Genomic DNA, 17,977 nt, shown 5'->3' with positions numbered 1-17,977 from the left:
GAAAGGCCTGGCCACGATTATTTTCGTAGGGCCCCAGAGGAACAGGAGTATTCCTCCAGGCTCCACAAAAAAGAATCTGGGCTGCTGCTGCCCTGGTTGACACGAATTACAAGACACCAGTGCTTCACCCACACGAACCTTGAATTCCACAATCTTGGAATTGGTTATTAAAAAACCTCCCGTGTCGACGAGAGAGAGAAGAAAATGATAAACTGCATGAAAATTGAGCACCAAAACATGGAACAGGTTTGAGTCATTCAAGCTTTATAATTTCAAACCAAGACTATAATCAGAATTAATAATGAAAGGTTTCATCTTCCACCAGTCCTACCTCAGATAAGCCTCTTTGCTCAATTTCATTGATGCAGTGCACCACAATGGATGGGATCATGGGCGATGTACGAGATGTGAAGTCGGCCAACACTCCCTGGAAGCAAAAAAGTGAACAATATTCCAAAAAAAACAATATACGTTCAGAACTATGGGACAAGACTGTTTACTTGGACATTTTTCATTCTTAGTAACTGTACAGACCAAAACGGATGATTTGGTAACCCATGGAGACCATTTATCGCTCACCAAATGGAACACAAAAAGGCCAATTTTGTACCTCTACGCTGCAAATAGCTGCTCATCTTTGTTTGCGTGTGGGTTGGCTGACACCAAGTTGGACTAAACGGTCAAAGAATCTCAACTCAACTTTAGTTCCTGCACGGTTTTTAAAATGCTTATTTGACCATTTTTGCTGCCTGAAGTCTATTGCACAGATTCCCAGACTGCCACCGTGACTCTTACCTCTCCAATTTTCACAGGTGTTCCCGACAAGGTTGGGATACAGGGGAGTGGACAGCGATCTCGGCATTCGGGGTGAGACACAACTCTGCAGTCTCGGCACTTCAAGGCCAACTTCCCAAATTTGATCCTTTTGCCACAAGGGACGCATGACTCGGGTTTTATAACCTACAAAAATAAAGAGACAAACAGATCGGCACTGGAAACATTACAGTACTATTCCAGGGTGATGGGAACTATGTTTGAGGTCATCGTACCACATAACTTCAAGACATCATCCCAGGAAAATTGCAGTCAAAAGCTTCTGTACAGAAAAGTGAAACCCAGCCAAAGATTGTGGCCACGTCGAAATTAAATTGGATACCGTAAAAGTCAGAAATACCGTTTTAGAGACAAACTCGTGAGTCCTCATCCCTCCAATACTCTGAGGTGTGACACAATTATCAGAGTGACTGGCTACTGATGGTGTGCTGGAAGGAGTGTCTGAAATGACATCAAGATCCTGTCCTTGCAGGTTTGCTGAAGAAATGAAATTGGAAATGATGTAAAGTCACAGACAATTTAAATTGTAGCTGGACAGGAAGAACACAATTCAAATGCACTCAGAAAATAGTCTATGGCAATTATACTTGGTGAGGATTCAAATGTAGACAAGTGTCCAAATTTACTGGAGATCAAATAGGCCATACGGTCATTCAATTTTCAGCCATTATTATGCTCAATATATTCATAAAACATAAATGATCAGAAGCAAAATGTGTCAAAAATGAGCCAACAATTTTTCCTCCACTATTAACCCGACTTTATTACTAAAAGTCAGCCTGGCACATTCCCAATTTGGAAGCGAGCGAGAACCAATCTGTGTCCCAGTTATTGAACAGTTCCTATTACAGTACAATAGTAAGTGACTGCACAGCTAGATTATCAGCAGCCTGGCAGGTCTCCAGCCCTTCCTCTCCACAGGGTGCGTGGTAGGAGATAACAGGGCGAGCAAAAGAGAAAGGTAAGTTACCAAATGCATGTATAAACCCATACTGATACACAGCGGAACAACTAATCAGAGGAAATATTGGCCCAAGTTCAAGCAAAGCATTCTGCATTTCCAGGACAACTATACCCAGAAATATCCGATGCTCTATTGCACAAGTTATGGGAGAGTGTCAAGCCCACTTGTAGCCAAGCCGGACGTCTGCAAATCCAACAACAGAATCCATGAAGTGTGCCTGGCCAAATGATCAGTAAAGCAAATAGATCAAACGTGGCAGATGCACGCCCATCTTAAAACTGGCTCCCCCCAAATTAAACAGAAAGTCAACGTTTCTTTGGTTAGGATTCATTGGATGAATTTGTGCTGCAATATTCCCACCATGGAACACATTTCTGAACAGATTTGCTGAAGCACATTTTAAAACTACCCTCAACTTTCCATAGAACCATAGAATGGTTACAGCACAGAAGGAGGTCAGTTGGCCCGAATCTGCAAGAGCACCTCAGCTAGTCCCACTCCCCCGCCCTTTCCCCGTAGCCCTGCAAATCTTTTTCTTTCAAGTACTTATCAAACTCCCTTTTGAAAGCCATGATCGAGTCTGCCTCCACCGCCCTCTCAGGCCGTGCATTCCAGATCATAACCACTCCTTCGTGATTTTCCTTGTGCTGCCTTTGGACCTTCTGCCAATCACCTTAAATCTGTGTCCTCTGGTTCTCGACCCTTCCACCAGGTCGACTTGATTTCAAAATCAAGTTTTCAGTCTAATGAATAAAAAGGAGTGTCCGGGTTTGCTCAACAGCTCAGCTGGTCAAGATGGCAAGTAGCTGAGCCAGAGAGACCAGGAAGGTAGCCGAGATCAATCCCTGGCCTGTGCTGTGTTAGCTGACTTCAGTGGGACAATGGCAGTGGTTTCAAATGGTCTCAGTTCCCCCTCCCCCCCGCCCCCGGCAACAGAAAGCTGTGCAGAATTCCCACTCCCGATATATAGTGATCCCGATTGGAAGTGCATGTGTAGAGGTCAGGAGAGGATGGGGCGGGGTCGACTGCGATGGCTCCTTATTCCGCCCACTGCTTCACACTAACCAGGTTCACCCATTAAAAAAAAACAAGTAGCCACTTGAGCGAGGCTTCACTGTGAATGGCACCCATGAAACCACAGCCCAGTGTGGAGTCAATTGCCTTCAAGAAAGATGGGGGGTGATGGGGGATCCAATTTTATAAAGCAGAAATCCTCCAGCTCAGTGCCAACCAGATTCTCTGCAACAAATAATTGAGGAAACATTTTTGCAAAAATGAAGCCAAACCCCTTAGCTGATGGCCAAATCTTCACAACCAACAACACTGCTGCCATTTTCCATCTTGTGCCCCGATTCCCAATGCTAGCCGCAAAAGGTAAGACCGCAGCATTTGGTCAGCGGAACTCACCCGTTCGCCGCCTGCTTCTTGTCCAGTATGGCACAGTCTCGATTGTAGAAACGGCCTCGATTGGCCCACCATTATTTGGCAAGGTCAGAGTGGTTTTAGCCACGATGGAGTCATTTCCCTGAAAAGGTAACCAAGGTGGTCAGCAATGCTTGGACAGCATTCCCATGCTCAAAGAACATTCGCGTTCCTCTTCCCCTGCCTCCCCTTACCGTATTAGGAAAATGCATTAACGTAAGAAATATGAGCAGGAGTAGGCCATTCGGCCCCTCGAGCTTGCTCCGCCATTCATTATTATGGCTGATCTTCGACCTCAACTCCACTTTCCTGCACTGTCCATCTCCCTGGATTCCCTCAATATCCAATGCACACACTATTTCTGCAAACCTTGGGGGGGGGGTCACTTCTTTCATTACAGAAAGCTTCAAGAACCAGGTGAGACCACACCTGGAGTATTGTGCACAGTTTTGGTCTCCTTACCTAAGGAAGGATATACTTGCCCTGGAGGGAATGCAACAAAGGTTCACCAGACTGATTCCTGGGATGGGGGGGGGATTGTCTGATGAGGAGAGATTGAGTAGACTAGGCCTATATTCTCCAGTGTTTAGATGAATGAGATGTGATCTCATTGAAACATACAACATTCTTATAGGGCTTGACAGGGTAGGACGTTTCTTCTGGCTGAGGAGTATAGAACCAGGGGTCACAGTCTCACGATAAGGGGTTGGCCATTTTGGCCTGAGATGAGGAGAAACTTCTTCACTCAGAGGGTGGTGAATCTTTGGAATTCTCTCCCCCAGAGGGCTGTGGAGGCTCAGTCTTTGAGTATGTTCAAGACAGAGATCGATAGATTTTTGGATATTAAGGGAATTAAGAGATATGGAGATAGGGCAGGAAAGTGGAGTTGAGGTGGAAGATCAGCCATGATCTTATTGAATGGTGGAGCAGGTTCGAGGGGCCTACTCATGCTCCTAATTTTAAATGTTCTTAATCTGATTCCTTGGTTTAGCTTCACGAAACAGTAAGAGAACCAACAAATTAGCTCTCGTCTGGGAAGTCAGCAACATGGTTTAACTCCCCTGCTAATTAAGATTGATCGTTAGTTGGAAACAGAAAAAGTTGCGTTTCGACTGGTTCACAAGAGAAGAAACTTCCACTGCAGTTACAGGAAGGTATGGCTCATCACGCAGGGGGTGGGGTGGTGAGACATGGACAATGTACAGTAGACACCTCAAATCGCTGGAGAAACACCACCAACGATGTCTCCGCAAGATCCTGCAAATCCCCTGGGAGGACAGACGCACCAACATTAGCGTCCTCGATCAGGCCAACATCGAAGCACTGACCACACTCGACCAGCTCTGTTGGGCGGGCCACACTGTCCGCATGCCTGACACAAGACTCCCAAAGCAAGCGCTCGGCTCGGAACTCCTACACACGGCAAGCGAGCCCCAGGTGGGCAGAGGAAACGTTTCAAGGACACCCTCAAAGCCTCCTTGATAAAGTGCAACATCCCCACCGGCACCTGGGCGTCCCTGGCTAAAGCCCGCCCCAAGTGGAGGAAGAGCATCTGGGAGGGCGCTGAGCACAGTCTCATCGCCGAGAGCATGCAGAAATCAAGCGCAGGCAGCGGAAGGATCGTGCGGCATACCAGACTCCCCACCCACCCTTTCCCTCAACCACTGTCCGTTCCACCTGCGACAGAGACTGTAATTCCCGAATTGGACTGTTCAGTCACCCGAGAACTCACTTTTGAAGTGGAAGCAAGTCTTCCTCGATTCCAAGGAACTGCCTATGATGATGCTGGGGTGGTGGGGCTGTTGCAGCTCATGAAATGGAACTTCAGTCTTTCAAAAAGTAGTATGATTGGCTAAGTCCCAACCTCAAAAAGGCCAGTATCTTTATGCAACACCGTCTCGCTTTTAAATGTAATCGCATTACAGATCCAACCGAGTCGTTCCGATGCTTCTTGCAACAGTGAAACCTGAGAGACTGCCAACAACGAGGTTTGTTTGCAGTCCACAAGGTAATACAAATACACTCATTGCAATAGGAACTGGGTGGTACAGTGGGTTAGACACGGACTGGCCTTGCACTTGTGGCAGTTAAAGCACGAGTGCGGGAGATCTCCAATGGCAGGCTGCGGTGGTCTCTGGACCCCAGAGCCTTTTTAGGTGGACTGCACAGGATGCGGAGGTGAACTTTGGTCCTGCCTGTGGATCTTGGCCATTTCTGGTGGCCTATCATCCAAGTGAAAATGAGCAGCCGTTGGCTAGTTAGAAACAAAGATGATCCTGGTGCCAGGACAAAAGCTCATCATTGTCAAACACCTGATTTACTGAGCAACACCAGTGACAGTAAGCAGAACTGACTAATCTAATCTCGCCTATGTAATCCCCTGGAGTCAGTTATAGCCGCATTTAAATTGGTCTTGGACAAAAGTTAATGGTGATGGATTTGTTAATGAAATTCAAGCTTTTTGGGGGACAATAGATGGAAATGAATTTGTAGCATTAAACAAACTTAGCAGTTGAAATAACAATACCCATAAAGTTTATAGCCTGGCAAATGTTTAGCGCAGGTCCCACATTAGTAGCCTCAATAACTGAGCTAGTTGGACCTTGTACCTGGGACAATGAACGGTTTGTTTATGAAAACACAAGTAACTTTCTTTTCCCCGATGTGCAAGGCAGCAAAGCAATTCAGTTGAGGGCTTCGGTAACTGATCCCCGTTCCAGAATAGATACTTCAATCACAATCATTACTAAATTGTACTACTCTCCTGCACAAATATTAGCCCTTTATCCCACTTCTCCTCATTGTTGTTGGGCAGTTCCAAAAGCACTAAGGAAACGGCTATTAGCATCCCTACTATAGCTGTCCCTGTAGCATTTCATTTTACAAAACATCTTGCATTTCATCAAATATTGCAGAACTGCCACAGTAGTGATACAGTCAACTGCTGCATATTACAGTGCGCCCACCTTTTCAATTGATCGTGACCGTTTAGCTGCCGCTGGCTGGACATCAATAAGGACTCTGGAAGAACGCTGGAAACAAGCAGAAACAAAACACTTTACACACCTGGACAGAATGGATTGCACGGCCATTCCTAAATCAATCAGTACACGGTTTGTATTTGCGTTATAAATTGAAGTGCTTTCAGGCAAGGTACGATGGTACCTTGTTCTGCAGCCAGGAGTGAATTTGTAATTAGGGCGATGGCAGCTTCTATTACCCACGGCCTTTAATCCAGGTATAAACTGCCTCCATTTACAGAAACTCCTTGCTGAAGGTGAAACTAGTCTAGAAAAACAGATTTTTACGTCAAGGAAGATGGAAATCACATTTTCTTATAAGAACATGGAATGAAAAGGGCCATTCTTTAACCGGATCACTAATGTGTGCACTGGTAAGCATGCTCACGGGTTTATAGAGCTGTTGCATTGTGAGTGGCTAAGCCAGTCACGTGATGTTCACAAGACTCAATAAAACCCCAGCCAGTTGGATTCGGAGGATCCACGATGAGGCAGGTGGTTGTGAGCCTGGTGGATGAACTGGTAATGTGTAGTGTGATTGTTAAACCTTTTGCTAATAAACGAACTCGTTCTTAATAGCAACGTGTTGCTATGGATTCTTAAGCAAAGAAGCCATGAAGCAAATACATTACAATCACCATGACAGATTACATGACCACAAGCGATTTTCCACAGGCATGATTACAATAGACAGAACAGTTGCGAGATTGGCAGGGGAAAGACGACACGAGGAAAAACTTTTTCTATGCAGCAAATGGTTCGGATCTGGAATGCACTGCCCGAGAAAGTGGAAGAGGCAGATTCAATCATGGCTTTCAAAAAGGGAATTAGATAAGTACCTGAAGGAAATAAATTTGCAGCGCTACGAGGAAAGGGCGTGGGAAATGGGACGAGCTGAAGTAGTCTTGCAGGGAGCCGGCACAGGTTTGAAGGGCCAAATGGCCTCCTTCTGTGCTGTAACCATTCTGTGATTCTACATGAAGGAAGCAAATGCCCCATAAACACAGAAAGAACGCTCATTGGGGCTTGTGTACTTTGGTTGTCATTCTTTCAACAAATACCATGCAAATATGTACATCCAAGCTAAATTATATTAACTTCACACTTTGTGGTGTGGTCGTGTCCATCATTTTATGGACGAGGAGAGTCTCTGCTGACTGTGCTAATGTGTTCAGAGCGGAGTCGTAAATAACTTGAGCAAGAAAGTTTGAAACCTACTCTTTTTTCTCTTTTCTTTAACTTGACAGTCCTCACAATGGAGGAATCCCAGTCCTGCATCAAGAAAAAGACAACGGTTTAATTTCTCAGCAACAGTCTAAAAGCTACAATGACAATCATTCGATCCTTTCTGAAAGATTCCACCGATATGCAATTCAATTTAGGCAAAGAGTTCTGCATTAGTTAGATTGCAGGTGAACAGCCAACCATGTTCAGCATTGGACCATTGCGGCAATGTGCACGTAATGCCGGGTTGAAGCGCAAGGCCCTTTAAATCCAGTTATTCAAGGCATTTGCCTCCTCTGCCTTTCACTGCAGTCTCCCCATGCTACATACCTTACTCGGTTAGCCATTCGGAGGTGCTTTCGAGACGCACGGTGGATGGTTGTGATTTTCCTGGTGGGAAGTGCTAAGCCACCAGCCCACGTCGGGGAATAATCCACTCCATATCCTACCCATCTGTAGCAGCGTACATTGGAGCCCTGATAGTTCGGATGCCAGACACGAGACTCCCAAAGCAAGCGCTCTACTTGGAACTCCTTCACGGCAAACGAGCCCCAGGTGGGCAGAGGAAACGATACAAGGACACCCTCAAAGCCTCCCTGATAAAGTGCGACATCCCCACTGACACCTGTGAGTCCCTGGCCAAAGACAGCCCTAAGTGGAGGAAGTGCATCCGGGAGGGCACTGAGCACCTCGAGTCTCGTCGCCGAGAGCATGCAGAAACCAAGCGCAGGCAGCGGAAGGAGCATTCGGCAAACCAGACTACCCACCCACCCTTTCCCTCAGCGACTATCTGTCCCACCTGTGACAGGGACTGTGGTTCCCGTATTGGACTGTTCAGCCACCTAAGGACTCAAGTTAAGAATGGAAGCAAGTCTTCCTCAATTCCGAGGGACTGCCTATGATGATGGACACTGGAGCTCCGACACAAACAGCATGTCACTAGAATGAGTGTGTCATGAGCAGCATTAACGCAGAGCAAGTACATTTATATAACAGACAGCAAATTAAAAAATCAGGTCACAGCTGCTTAAAGAGCGTCCTTTGCTGGTATGAACGATGCCCCCAAGTCAACCAATTCCTCAGCCGCTCACTTTGCTGCTTTGAATTTGAACACATGAAACAAACACCATTTTAAGAAGCCCGTATAAACCCTGAATTTGAGTGGGGAATACCACCTACAAACTAACAGACTAAAATTCATATCAGTTTGTGCGTGCGTAAAAATGTGCCTTCATTACAGGGATCAAAGCACTTCACACGGGAAACGTAGAATTAATACTGTCCTTCACACAGTTCAGTGCTCCGGACGAACAGTGTACAGGCAGGTCCAAGCTGAAATTAAGGTTGCCTCAGATTTTGAATGGGATGGTCACCAAAATTCTGAATGCTGACCCTTCTTGGGCCAGTGTTGGGATAGGTTGTCTCACCTCTCAAGCCCCCTCCCTCCCCGCAACAATGTTGGCACCAACAATAACCCAATCTACACAGGAGCCTGTACTTCTCTACTCTTAATTCAACGTCAGTTAATTCAATTACTGGACAAGTCGCTAGTCGCTTTTTAAAAATAAAAAAAGCACATTTTCTTCCAGTACCGTTTGCTTTATTGAATAATTTACAATTTTCTAATACAGGTTGAACCTCTCTGGTCCGGCACCCTCGGGATCTGACCAGCGGCGAAAGAGAATTTTCCAAACCACGGGAGGTCAGTGCTGGTGATCGCTGAGTGGGGGAGGAGAGGCGGGGAATGTTGCTGATAGGCAGAGAAATGACCAGTCTCGGGTCTGACACCCCTTCACTGCAACGTCAAGTCCCACAATGAGGAAGCAGAGCGAGATGCTGAGCGTCACGGGAGCGCTTAACAGTGAGCTCCAGGCCCAGGAAAGCAGCAGTTCCGCCACGGATGCCGAACCATGGATGTTTCCGGACCGGAGAGGTTCAACCTGTACAGAACTAAACTGATACGAGGCGGTACCACTCAAGATTCACTAATATCCTTCAGTTAAATCCCATTAACATGGTCCTAGGTTAATTTAACAAATCAAAAATGAAATATACAAACAAAAGGATTACCATCGAGTCATCAGTCTTGTCGTAGCTAACGTCAGAATGAGAAACAAAAGATCCAGACTCATCGATTGTGGATAATCTAAAAATAAAACAGCAAAAATATTTAGCAACCATTAACTTTCCAAGAACAACTCATCTGACTTACTACTTTACCCGGCCTCAAATCGCGACACTTGAAAGATGTGACTACCATGCGCACCCCCCTCCAGTCATTAACAAACTGAACTGTGCACATTTACTCCCAAATAAAACCATTTAAAAAAGCAACACTGGATTATTTGGGCTCACTCAAGGGTGAAAATAAATGTCACACCCCACTGCCTACTACAGAAGATCCCTCTTATTTATTTGCGCCATCACCTGAGCAAAGAATCTTTAGAACTGGGTAAATTGATTGCAAGAGGGTATGGCACCTTACAGCTAGGCCAAGATGACAGCAAGTAACAAGTAGAGAAAAATAATATATGTAGCGCCTTTCGCGTTTGCAGGACGTCTCAAAGTTTACTTTTGAAATGCAGTCACTGTTGCTTAGCAGGTAAATGCGGCAGCCAATTTGCGCACAGCAAGGTCCCACAAGCAGCAAATTAGATGATGAATAACCAGTTAATCTCCTTATTTATTTAAAAGGAGGGATATACTTGCATTGGAGGTAGTTCAGAGAAGGTTCACTAGGTTGATTCCGGAGATGAAGGGGTTGCCTTAGGAAGAAAAGTTGAGCAGATTGGGCCTATACTCATTTAAGTTTAGAAGAATGAGAGGTGATCTTATTTGAAACATAAGATTTGAGGGGGCTTGACAGGGTAGATAGAGAGAGGATGTAGGTAGAGAGGATGTTTCCCCTCGTGGGGGAATCTAGAACTAGGGGCCATCGTTTCAGAATAAGGGGCCGCCCATTTAAAATGGAGACGAGGAGGAATTTCTTCTCTCAAGAGGGTTGTGAATCTTCAGACTTCTGTACCCCAGAGAGCTATGGAGACTGGGTCATTGAATACATTCAAAAGGTGGAGATAGACAGAATTTGGAACGATAGGGGAGTCAAGGGTTATGGGGAGCGGGCAGGGAAGTGGAGTTGAGGCCAAGATCAGATCAGCCGTGGATCTTATTGAACGGCAGAGCAGGCTTGAGGGACCTGCTCTTCTCATTCGTATGTTCTTATCTGTTTTGGAGATTGAGGGAATACATTTTGGCCAGGCCTCTCTGCCGAACAGTGCTGTGGGATCTTTCGCATCCACCTCAATAGGCACTAGGCTTCAGTTTAAAGACGGCTCCTCAGACAATGCAGTACTCCCTCAGCACTGTACTAAAATGCCAGCTTAGATTATCTGGAGTGAGACTTGAACCCATGAACGTACTCAGAGGTGAGAATACCACTAGTGAGCCAAACTGACACTCAAACCGTTGAAAACCACCTGCAGTACTGGTCACTTCAATTACTGATCCAGGCTTTTTATACAATTCTGGATTGCAAATGCCTCATCTAGAATGGTAATTGTACAAATAGCTAAATGGACACTAATGCTTTTGGTGCAAGTGTTTTTACAAAGTATATCCTAGGAAACCCACTAATGTACCTTGAGACGGCCTTAAGAGTACCTTAAACCTCTTATTAATTGCATGCATTTTGATACAACACTGAACCCTCTAAATCAACACATTAGCGTGCTCCATAGACAACCATTAAAGAGAGGAGGAAAAAATTTTTTTTGCACGAAGTACTTCTTTATAAAAGAAAATGATACGCTCACCAAAGGGATTCTTGGTCTTCCTTTGCCGATATCAAGACCTGGGACGTGAGTGGAGTCTCCCACCCTACAGGGCCACTGCAGGGACATCAGTCACAGGGAGGATCTCAAAGCGTGCTGGAGTGACTTGGTTATAAACAGCAGGAGGTGGTCGAACTTCAAACCGCCCAGAGAGCTGCTCGGGAGGCTCGACCTCAAAACTACAGGCTCGGAAATTTCCTCCCGCAGCCTGTGCCGTGGTCTCTCGGGGATGGGCAGCTCTAAAGCAGCCTCTGGACTGGTTTAAAGCCCTGCCTCTAGCTGCTTGCACTGGGGCGTATGGGGATGTGCAATGGGGATGGGGATGCAGTTATTGGAGCAGCTGAGCAAAGTGGGAGCGCCTACTGGAGGGTCTTAGTAGTGGCAGGAAAAAAAAAAGAGGAAAAAAAAAAGTGCTTTTTTTTTTAGAAAAAAAAAGGTTTGTTGAGTATAATTATTTTATAGAAAAAGAGTACTTTGCATTAAAAAAAAAAAGAAGAGTACTGTCCCTTCATATGCCTTCCTCAAGTGTCGATTAGCATTGAATGAAATTTTAATTGTGACCTTTCCTGCTTTAACAGGATACAAAAGCTACACTAGCCTCCCTCCCAAATGTGTGAAGCTTTATCCTAAAACCAACAGCACAAGTAATTGTTGGGGACTGAAAGGTACTACCGTTTGTTGGATGCATATCCATTAGAATTTGAGCATTTGGGATTGAGGAAAGCAAGAGCAGACTTCTGTTCTTCATTTAATTGAATGCTGGTCGAGCCTTCTGCTATGAGGAGCTCTCGGATGAGCTGAATCTGACGTTCCTAAATGAAAGAAAGTAATTACTACAAATGGAAGAGAACCACGGGCTCAAGTTAAATCAAATCTTCATGCAGCCGCAGTTCCTGCTTCTGACCATTCTCCAGTCATCCTGGCACAGCAGTGGAGGATAGCACTGGGCTTGGCTGAGACAGTCAAACTCCCTGCCAATGCTCGCCATCTACAACTACAACTTGTATTTATATAGCGCCTTTAACGTAGTAAACATCCCACAGCGCTTCACAGGAGTGCTGTAAGACGAAAACAAATAAATTGGACACCGAGCCACACAAGAAATTACGGCAGAAGCTTGGTCAAAGTGGAGGAGGAAAGAGAGGCGGAGAGGTTTAGGGAGGGAGTTCCAGAGCTTGGGGCCTTGGCAGCTGAAGGCACGGCCACCGATGGTGGAGCAGTTATAAAAAGGGATGCTTAAGGCGGCAGAATTTGAGGAACTCAGACAACTCGTGGGGTTGTGAGGCTGAAAGAGTTCAGAGATAGGGAGGGGCGAGGCCAAGGAGGGATTTGGAAACACGAATGAGAATTTAACCGGGAGCCAACATAGGTCGGCGAGCACAGGGGTGATGGGTGATTGGAACTTGGTGCGAGTTAGGACACGGGCTGCCAAGTTTTGGATGACTTCAAGTTTACGGAGGGTAGAATGCGGGAGGCTAGCCAGGAGTGCGGTGGAAGAGTCAAGTCTGGAGGTAACAAAGAGGCTCATGCATAAAGAATGGACATGGGGCAAGATACCAGTTTACTCCTGGAGCTGTACTGAGCACGAGTCAACGGCATCAAGAGGGGGAAAATGGGACTAAATTGCATGAGGAGCCCCACTACAAGGCAAGGCGGCCAGCGGACCTCTTATAATATTCATACACATGGTACCGGCCAATAAATATTCTGCAGCGCCATTGTGGCAATGGAGTGGTGCGATTTTTGCAGACTAAATGGAATGCGCGAATGGCTACAAAGGTTCCAAACAACCATTATTTAGAAAGAAAGACTTGTATTTATATAGCATCCTTCACAACCACCAAACATCTCAAAGCGCTTTACAGCCAATGAAGTACTTTTGGAGTGCAGTCACTGTTATAATGTAGGAAATACAGCAGCCAATTTGCCCACAACAAGCTCCCACACACAGCAATGTGATAATGACCAGATAATCAGCTCTTTTATTATGTTGATTTGAGGGATAAATATTGAAGGATAAATAACTCCCTAGCTCTTCTTCAGAATAGTGACATGGGATCTTTTACGTCCACCAGAGAGGGCAGACGGGGCCTCAGTTTAACATCTCATCCGAAAGACGGCACCTCAGACAGTGCAGCATTCCCTCACTAGAGTGTCAGCCTAGGTTTTTTTTTTTTTTTGAGAGCTTCAAGTTCCTGGAGTGGGACTTGATCCCACAACCTCCTGACTCAGGTGAGTGCGCTACCCACCGAGCCATTTTGTGAGGTTATTTTGTGAATCTCTACCTGAACCCCAATTAAATGATTGTGGTTTAAGAAGTTAGCATTATAGCCCCAATCTTACACAATTCAATGTCCCAACCAAGGCCCTGCAGGCAGCAAATCACACAATCAGCTCCCGAACCTCCACCAAGCAAGTATCAAGGTAATCCTCTACAAAGCTTTCTGGTCCGGAATGCCACCGTTATTTTTTTATAAAAGGCTTCTCCCATAGCGCAAGCCTTGCCCACAAAAACTGGAGAGCTCCCCTACTCGTGCAGGACTCTTAAAAGGCAAGTTTTAGTGGGTCCGTTTGTGCTTTAGTGGGCACAATTGAACAATTTATTTATATAGCGCCTTCAACGTAGTAAAACATCACAAGGCGCTTCACAGGAGTGTTATAAGACAAAACAGATAAATGTGACAATGAGCCACATAAGAAATTACAGATGACCAAAAGCTTGGTCAAAGAGGTCAGTTTTAAGGAGCGTCTTGAAGGAGGAGGAGAGTGAGTAGAGAAGTTTAAGGAGGGAATTCCAGAGCTTGGGGTCCAGGCAGCTGAAGGCACGGCCACCGATGGTGGAGCGATTATAATCAGGGATGCTCAAGAGGGCAGAATTTGAGGAGCGCAGAGATCTTGGTGGGTTGTGAGGTTGAAGGAGATTACAGAGATCGGGAGGGGCCATGGAGGGATTTGTAAACAAGGATGAGAATTTTGAAATTGAGGCCTTGCTGAATGACACTGGATGAATGGATGCCATAACTGGTCTACCCTCTGCAACCATGGCTGTTGACCCCACAGAGAGAAAGCTCGGAATAGCAGGAGGTGCACCTCACCCAGGTACCCCATAGCTTCTACTTACTGTCCCTCTACTGGCTCGTGCACCAAGGAAAGTGCCATACAGCATCGGTACAATGAATGAGCAATTGCAAAAGCGCAATGGTGTTGCAGGTACCTCTCAAAGGGTGCAGGAGCTCCCAACTTGGGGTTTGTCCTGTGCTTGAAATGTGACCACATTGACCATGTTCCTCCAGGTACCAGCATACTTCTTTCCTCATTTGCAGCTAGGTACAAGGAAGCCAAGCGACGTCCCTCTGTGGCGTTGGCACCAACCTTCGCTCTAAGCCACGGAGCTCTGTGCCGGTTCCACGCAGCCTGGGACCGGCTTCTTCAATGTGAAATTTTGTGCATGCGTGAAACTGGAAATGGGCTGCATACCCATCCCCCCAAAAAAAGTTAGGTGCCTGACTTTTACTGGAAGATGGCGTTCAGCCCCAATCCGGGCCACTCCCCTTGGGTGCCTCTCCTCCAGCAAGACTTCCAGCTCTTCAAAAAAGGTAGCTGCGCCGTAGCGTCTCCCTGTTCTATTGTGAACAATTAAGCAATTTGTAGGCCACCTCGGCCTTTTTGGCAAGCCTTTTCAGCCTCACTGGATGGTGCAATCTGTAACCAGGTGTTCTGCAGGCCAACCTCTCTGTGGAAGCTTTCCCATTGCCACTAGCATCGTCAGATTGGGGAAAGGGAAGAGTGTCTTGCATTGCAAAATTGGGCACAGATCAGCTCTGGAATCTTAAAGTTTGGGCTGAAGTGCTGTATACACAGACGCAATACTTTCTACAGGCCATCCTTGTCTCACCCTTTCTGAAGTTGAAGACACTTGGGGCTAACAAACCTACATTTGTATTCGTACTGGCACCTTGCTGCCAGCCATCAGCTGTAAGCCAGTTAACATAATGTACTACACCGTTTGTTAGATTAAGTCAATGCAAGAGAGACAATTTTGTGCTCCAAGAATCATATTTTTAAACTAGAGCTATAATTTTTTTTGATTGCTTATTTACATAGAATTTTACAGCACAGAAACAGGACATTTGGCCCAACAGGTCTGTGCCGGTGTTTATGCTCCACACGAGCCTCCTCCCACCGCTCTTCATCTCATCCCATCAACATATCCTTCTATTCCTTTCTCCCTCGTGTTTATCCAGCTTCCCCTTAAATGCATCTATACTATTCACCTCAGCCACTCCCTGTGGTCGTGAGTTCCACATTCTTTGGGTAAAGAATTGTCTCCTGAATTTATTAGCGACTACCTTGTATTTATGGTCTCTAGTTCTGGTCTCTCCCACAAGTGGAAACCTCTTCTCTACATCCACCCTTTCAAACATTTTAATAATCTTAAAGGCCTCTATTGGGTCACCCCTCAGTCTTCTCATTTCTGGAGAACAGAACCCCAGCCTGCTCAATCGTTCCCGATAGTTGCACCCTTAAATTTCTGGTATAAACCGATTAAATCGGTTTTGCACCCACTCCAGTGCCTCTACATCCTTTTTATAAAATGGAGACCAGAACTGTTCACAGTACTCCTAGCGTGGTTTAGCAAAAGTTCTGTACAGGTTTACCATAACTTCTGCTTTTCAATTCCAGCTCTCTAGAAATGAACCCCAGTGCTTTGTTTGCCATTTTTATGGCCTTATTACCCTGCGTCGCTACTTTGTGATGTGTGTCTTTGTACACAGAGATCCCTCTACCCCATTTAGGCACTTGCTTTTCAGAGTGTGTGGCCTCCTTATTCTTCCTACCAAAACGTAGGAATATATTACAGGGAGTAGGAGCCCTTGTGTATTGTCTCCTGGGTATACCCAAATCTAGGTTAGACAAGTATTGCACCAAAAGGATATTTCATCGATATTAAAATTGTTTTGAATAGTTTTTGATTATTGCAATGCTATACAGTTATGGAAAATGCTGGAAGTACTTAGCAGGAAGCAAATGTGGATAGAGGACGCTGGGTTAACTTTTCAGGTCAATGACCCTTTGAGAAAACTCCACACCAGATACATTAACTCGGTTTCTCTCTTCACAGACACTGCCGAGTTAGGTTTCTATTTTCAGCATCTGCAGTATTTTTTCTTTTTGTTTTATTCGTTACTCCAGAATTATGTAATGGAGGTTCTGCTGTACTCCAAGAAAGAAGACTTACATTTATATAGCGCCTTGCACGACCATCGGATGTCCCAAAGCACTTTACAGCCAACAAAGTACTTTTTGGAGTTTAGTCACTGTAATGTAGCAAACATAGCAGCCAATTTGCGCACAGCAAGCTCCCACAAACAGCAATGAGTGGCCCAGAAATTGCGCTTGGAAGCTTCCCGCGGTGAATTGCCTCCGACCTGAAACATTTCTACGAGTTTACCTGGTGGTCCGGGAGGAGCGTGGGATTCCGGCGGGGAGGCCTTCTCTTCCCGCGCTGCGGAGCGCGATCCCGTCCTCCAGGTTCCCGCGCAGAAGGTGCAGTCACGTGTGACTGCTCAGCCAATCAGGTACAGTATTCCACAGCCTTCTCATTAATAGCAATGGGAGCTCCGTATCTATGAGATCTCATTGCTATTAATGAGAAAAAAAACACACACACACTAAACACCATAATATAATTTTTAAAAAAAAACACCTCACAATTTAAAATTAATTTAAATTAAGTTAATAAATGCCTTAAAAAAATAATTTCTTCCCCTCAGTTTTGTAATTGGGGTTAAAAATAAACTTACCTTAGTGGGCAGGGTTAACAACAATAAAGTGTTTTTTTTTTAAATTTAATTTAATTATATTTTTGTATGTTTTAAAACTTATGTCTGTAAAAGTAAGCCATGTGCCTGCTTTTATCAGGCGCAAGAGTTTTGAGGACATTTACTGGGCAAGATATGGGTAAATCCCGCAATCTTGCCCTTGCAAATGTCCTCGCTCCAGAGATACTGAGGATCCGTCAAGCTGCAGCTTGACAGATTGGAAAAGCCGGTTTTCAGCACATGTGCCTTGTGCGATGCCTTCCCGGGTCCGTACACACTCTGTACCGACCCAGGGAGGCCGGGATTTCCAAGCCATTGTGACCAGATAATCTGTTTTAGTGATGCTGATTGAGGGATAAATATTGGCCAAGACACCGGGGAGAACTCTTCTTCAAAATAGTGCCATGGGTACTTTTACGTCCACCTGAGGGGCAGACGGGGCCCTGTTTAACATCTCATCTGAAAAACGGCACCTCCGACAGTGCAGTAAGGCACTGGAGTGTCAGTCTAGATTTCTATGCTCAGTCCCTGGAGTGGGACTATGAACCCACAACCTTCGGACTCAGAGGCGAGAGTGCTACCCAGAGACACGACTGACACTGACGTTTTATCCACCAGTGTGATGTCATTTACCTTCAGACTGACCACCTTCATTACTATTTCATCAAGACCAGTCCATCGCTGTTTGAGAGCAGGGGGAGACGAGTTGAGGAGACAATACATACAAGCGTGATGTAGAGATGCATACAGCTCTTGCCTCTCCAATTACTAAGCCATTAGGAAAATGAGAGAGAGAGAGAGAAAGAACTTGCATTTATTTAAGCTTCTCGTCACATCTTCAGGACATCTCAAAATGGCTCA

The 17,977-nt window shown here is 45.5% G+C and overlaps 1 protein-coding gene across 3 annotated transcripts in view; it reads right to left on the bottom strand.

Annotated features, from left to right (window-relative positions):
• The window catches only part of racgap1 (Rac GTPase activating protein 1), a 97,547-nt gene that overhangs the window by 14,480 nt on the left and 65,090 nt on the right, over positions 1-17,977 (bottom strand). For all 3 annotated transcript variants that reach the window (XM_070869488.1, XM_070869489.1, XM_070869490.1), the window contains exons 4-11: positions 11,967-12,106; positions 9,535-9,610; positions 7,459-7,512; positions 6,187-6,252; positions 3,206-3,323; positions 1,175-1,311; positions 796-960; positions 332-427 (exon numbers count right to left, since the gene is read on the bottom strand). In XM_070869488.1, coding sequence (XP_070725589.1) covers positions 332-427; positions 796-960; positions 1,175-1,311; positions 3,206-3,323; positions 6,187-6,252; positions 7,459-7,512; positions 9,535-9,610; positions 11,967-12,106 — 852 coding nt within the window. The remainder of the gene's footprint in view (positions 1-331; positions 428-795; positions 961-1,174; positions 1,312-3,205; positions 3,324-6,186; positions 6,253-7,458; positions 7,513-9,534; positions 9,611-11,966; positions 12,107-17,977) is intronic.

The sequence above is a fragment of the Pristiophorus japonicus genome, chromosome X, assembly GCF_044704955.1.
Source record: "Pristiophorus japonicus isolate sPriJap1 chromosome X, sPriJap1.hap1, whole genome shotgun sequence".
Classification (NCBI taxonomy): domain Eukaryota; kingdom Metazoa; phylum Chordata; class Chondrichthyes; family Pristiophoridae; genus Pristiophorus; species Pristiophorus japonicus.
The sequence above is the reverse complement of the archived record's forward strand: the minus strand, read 5'-3'. Positions and strand labels throughout refer to the sequence as shown.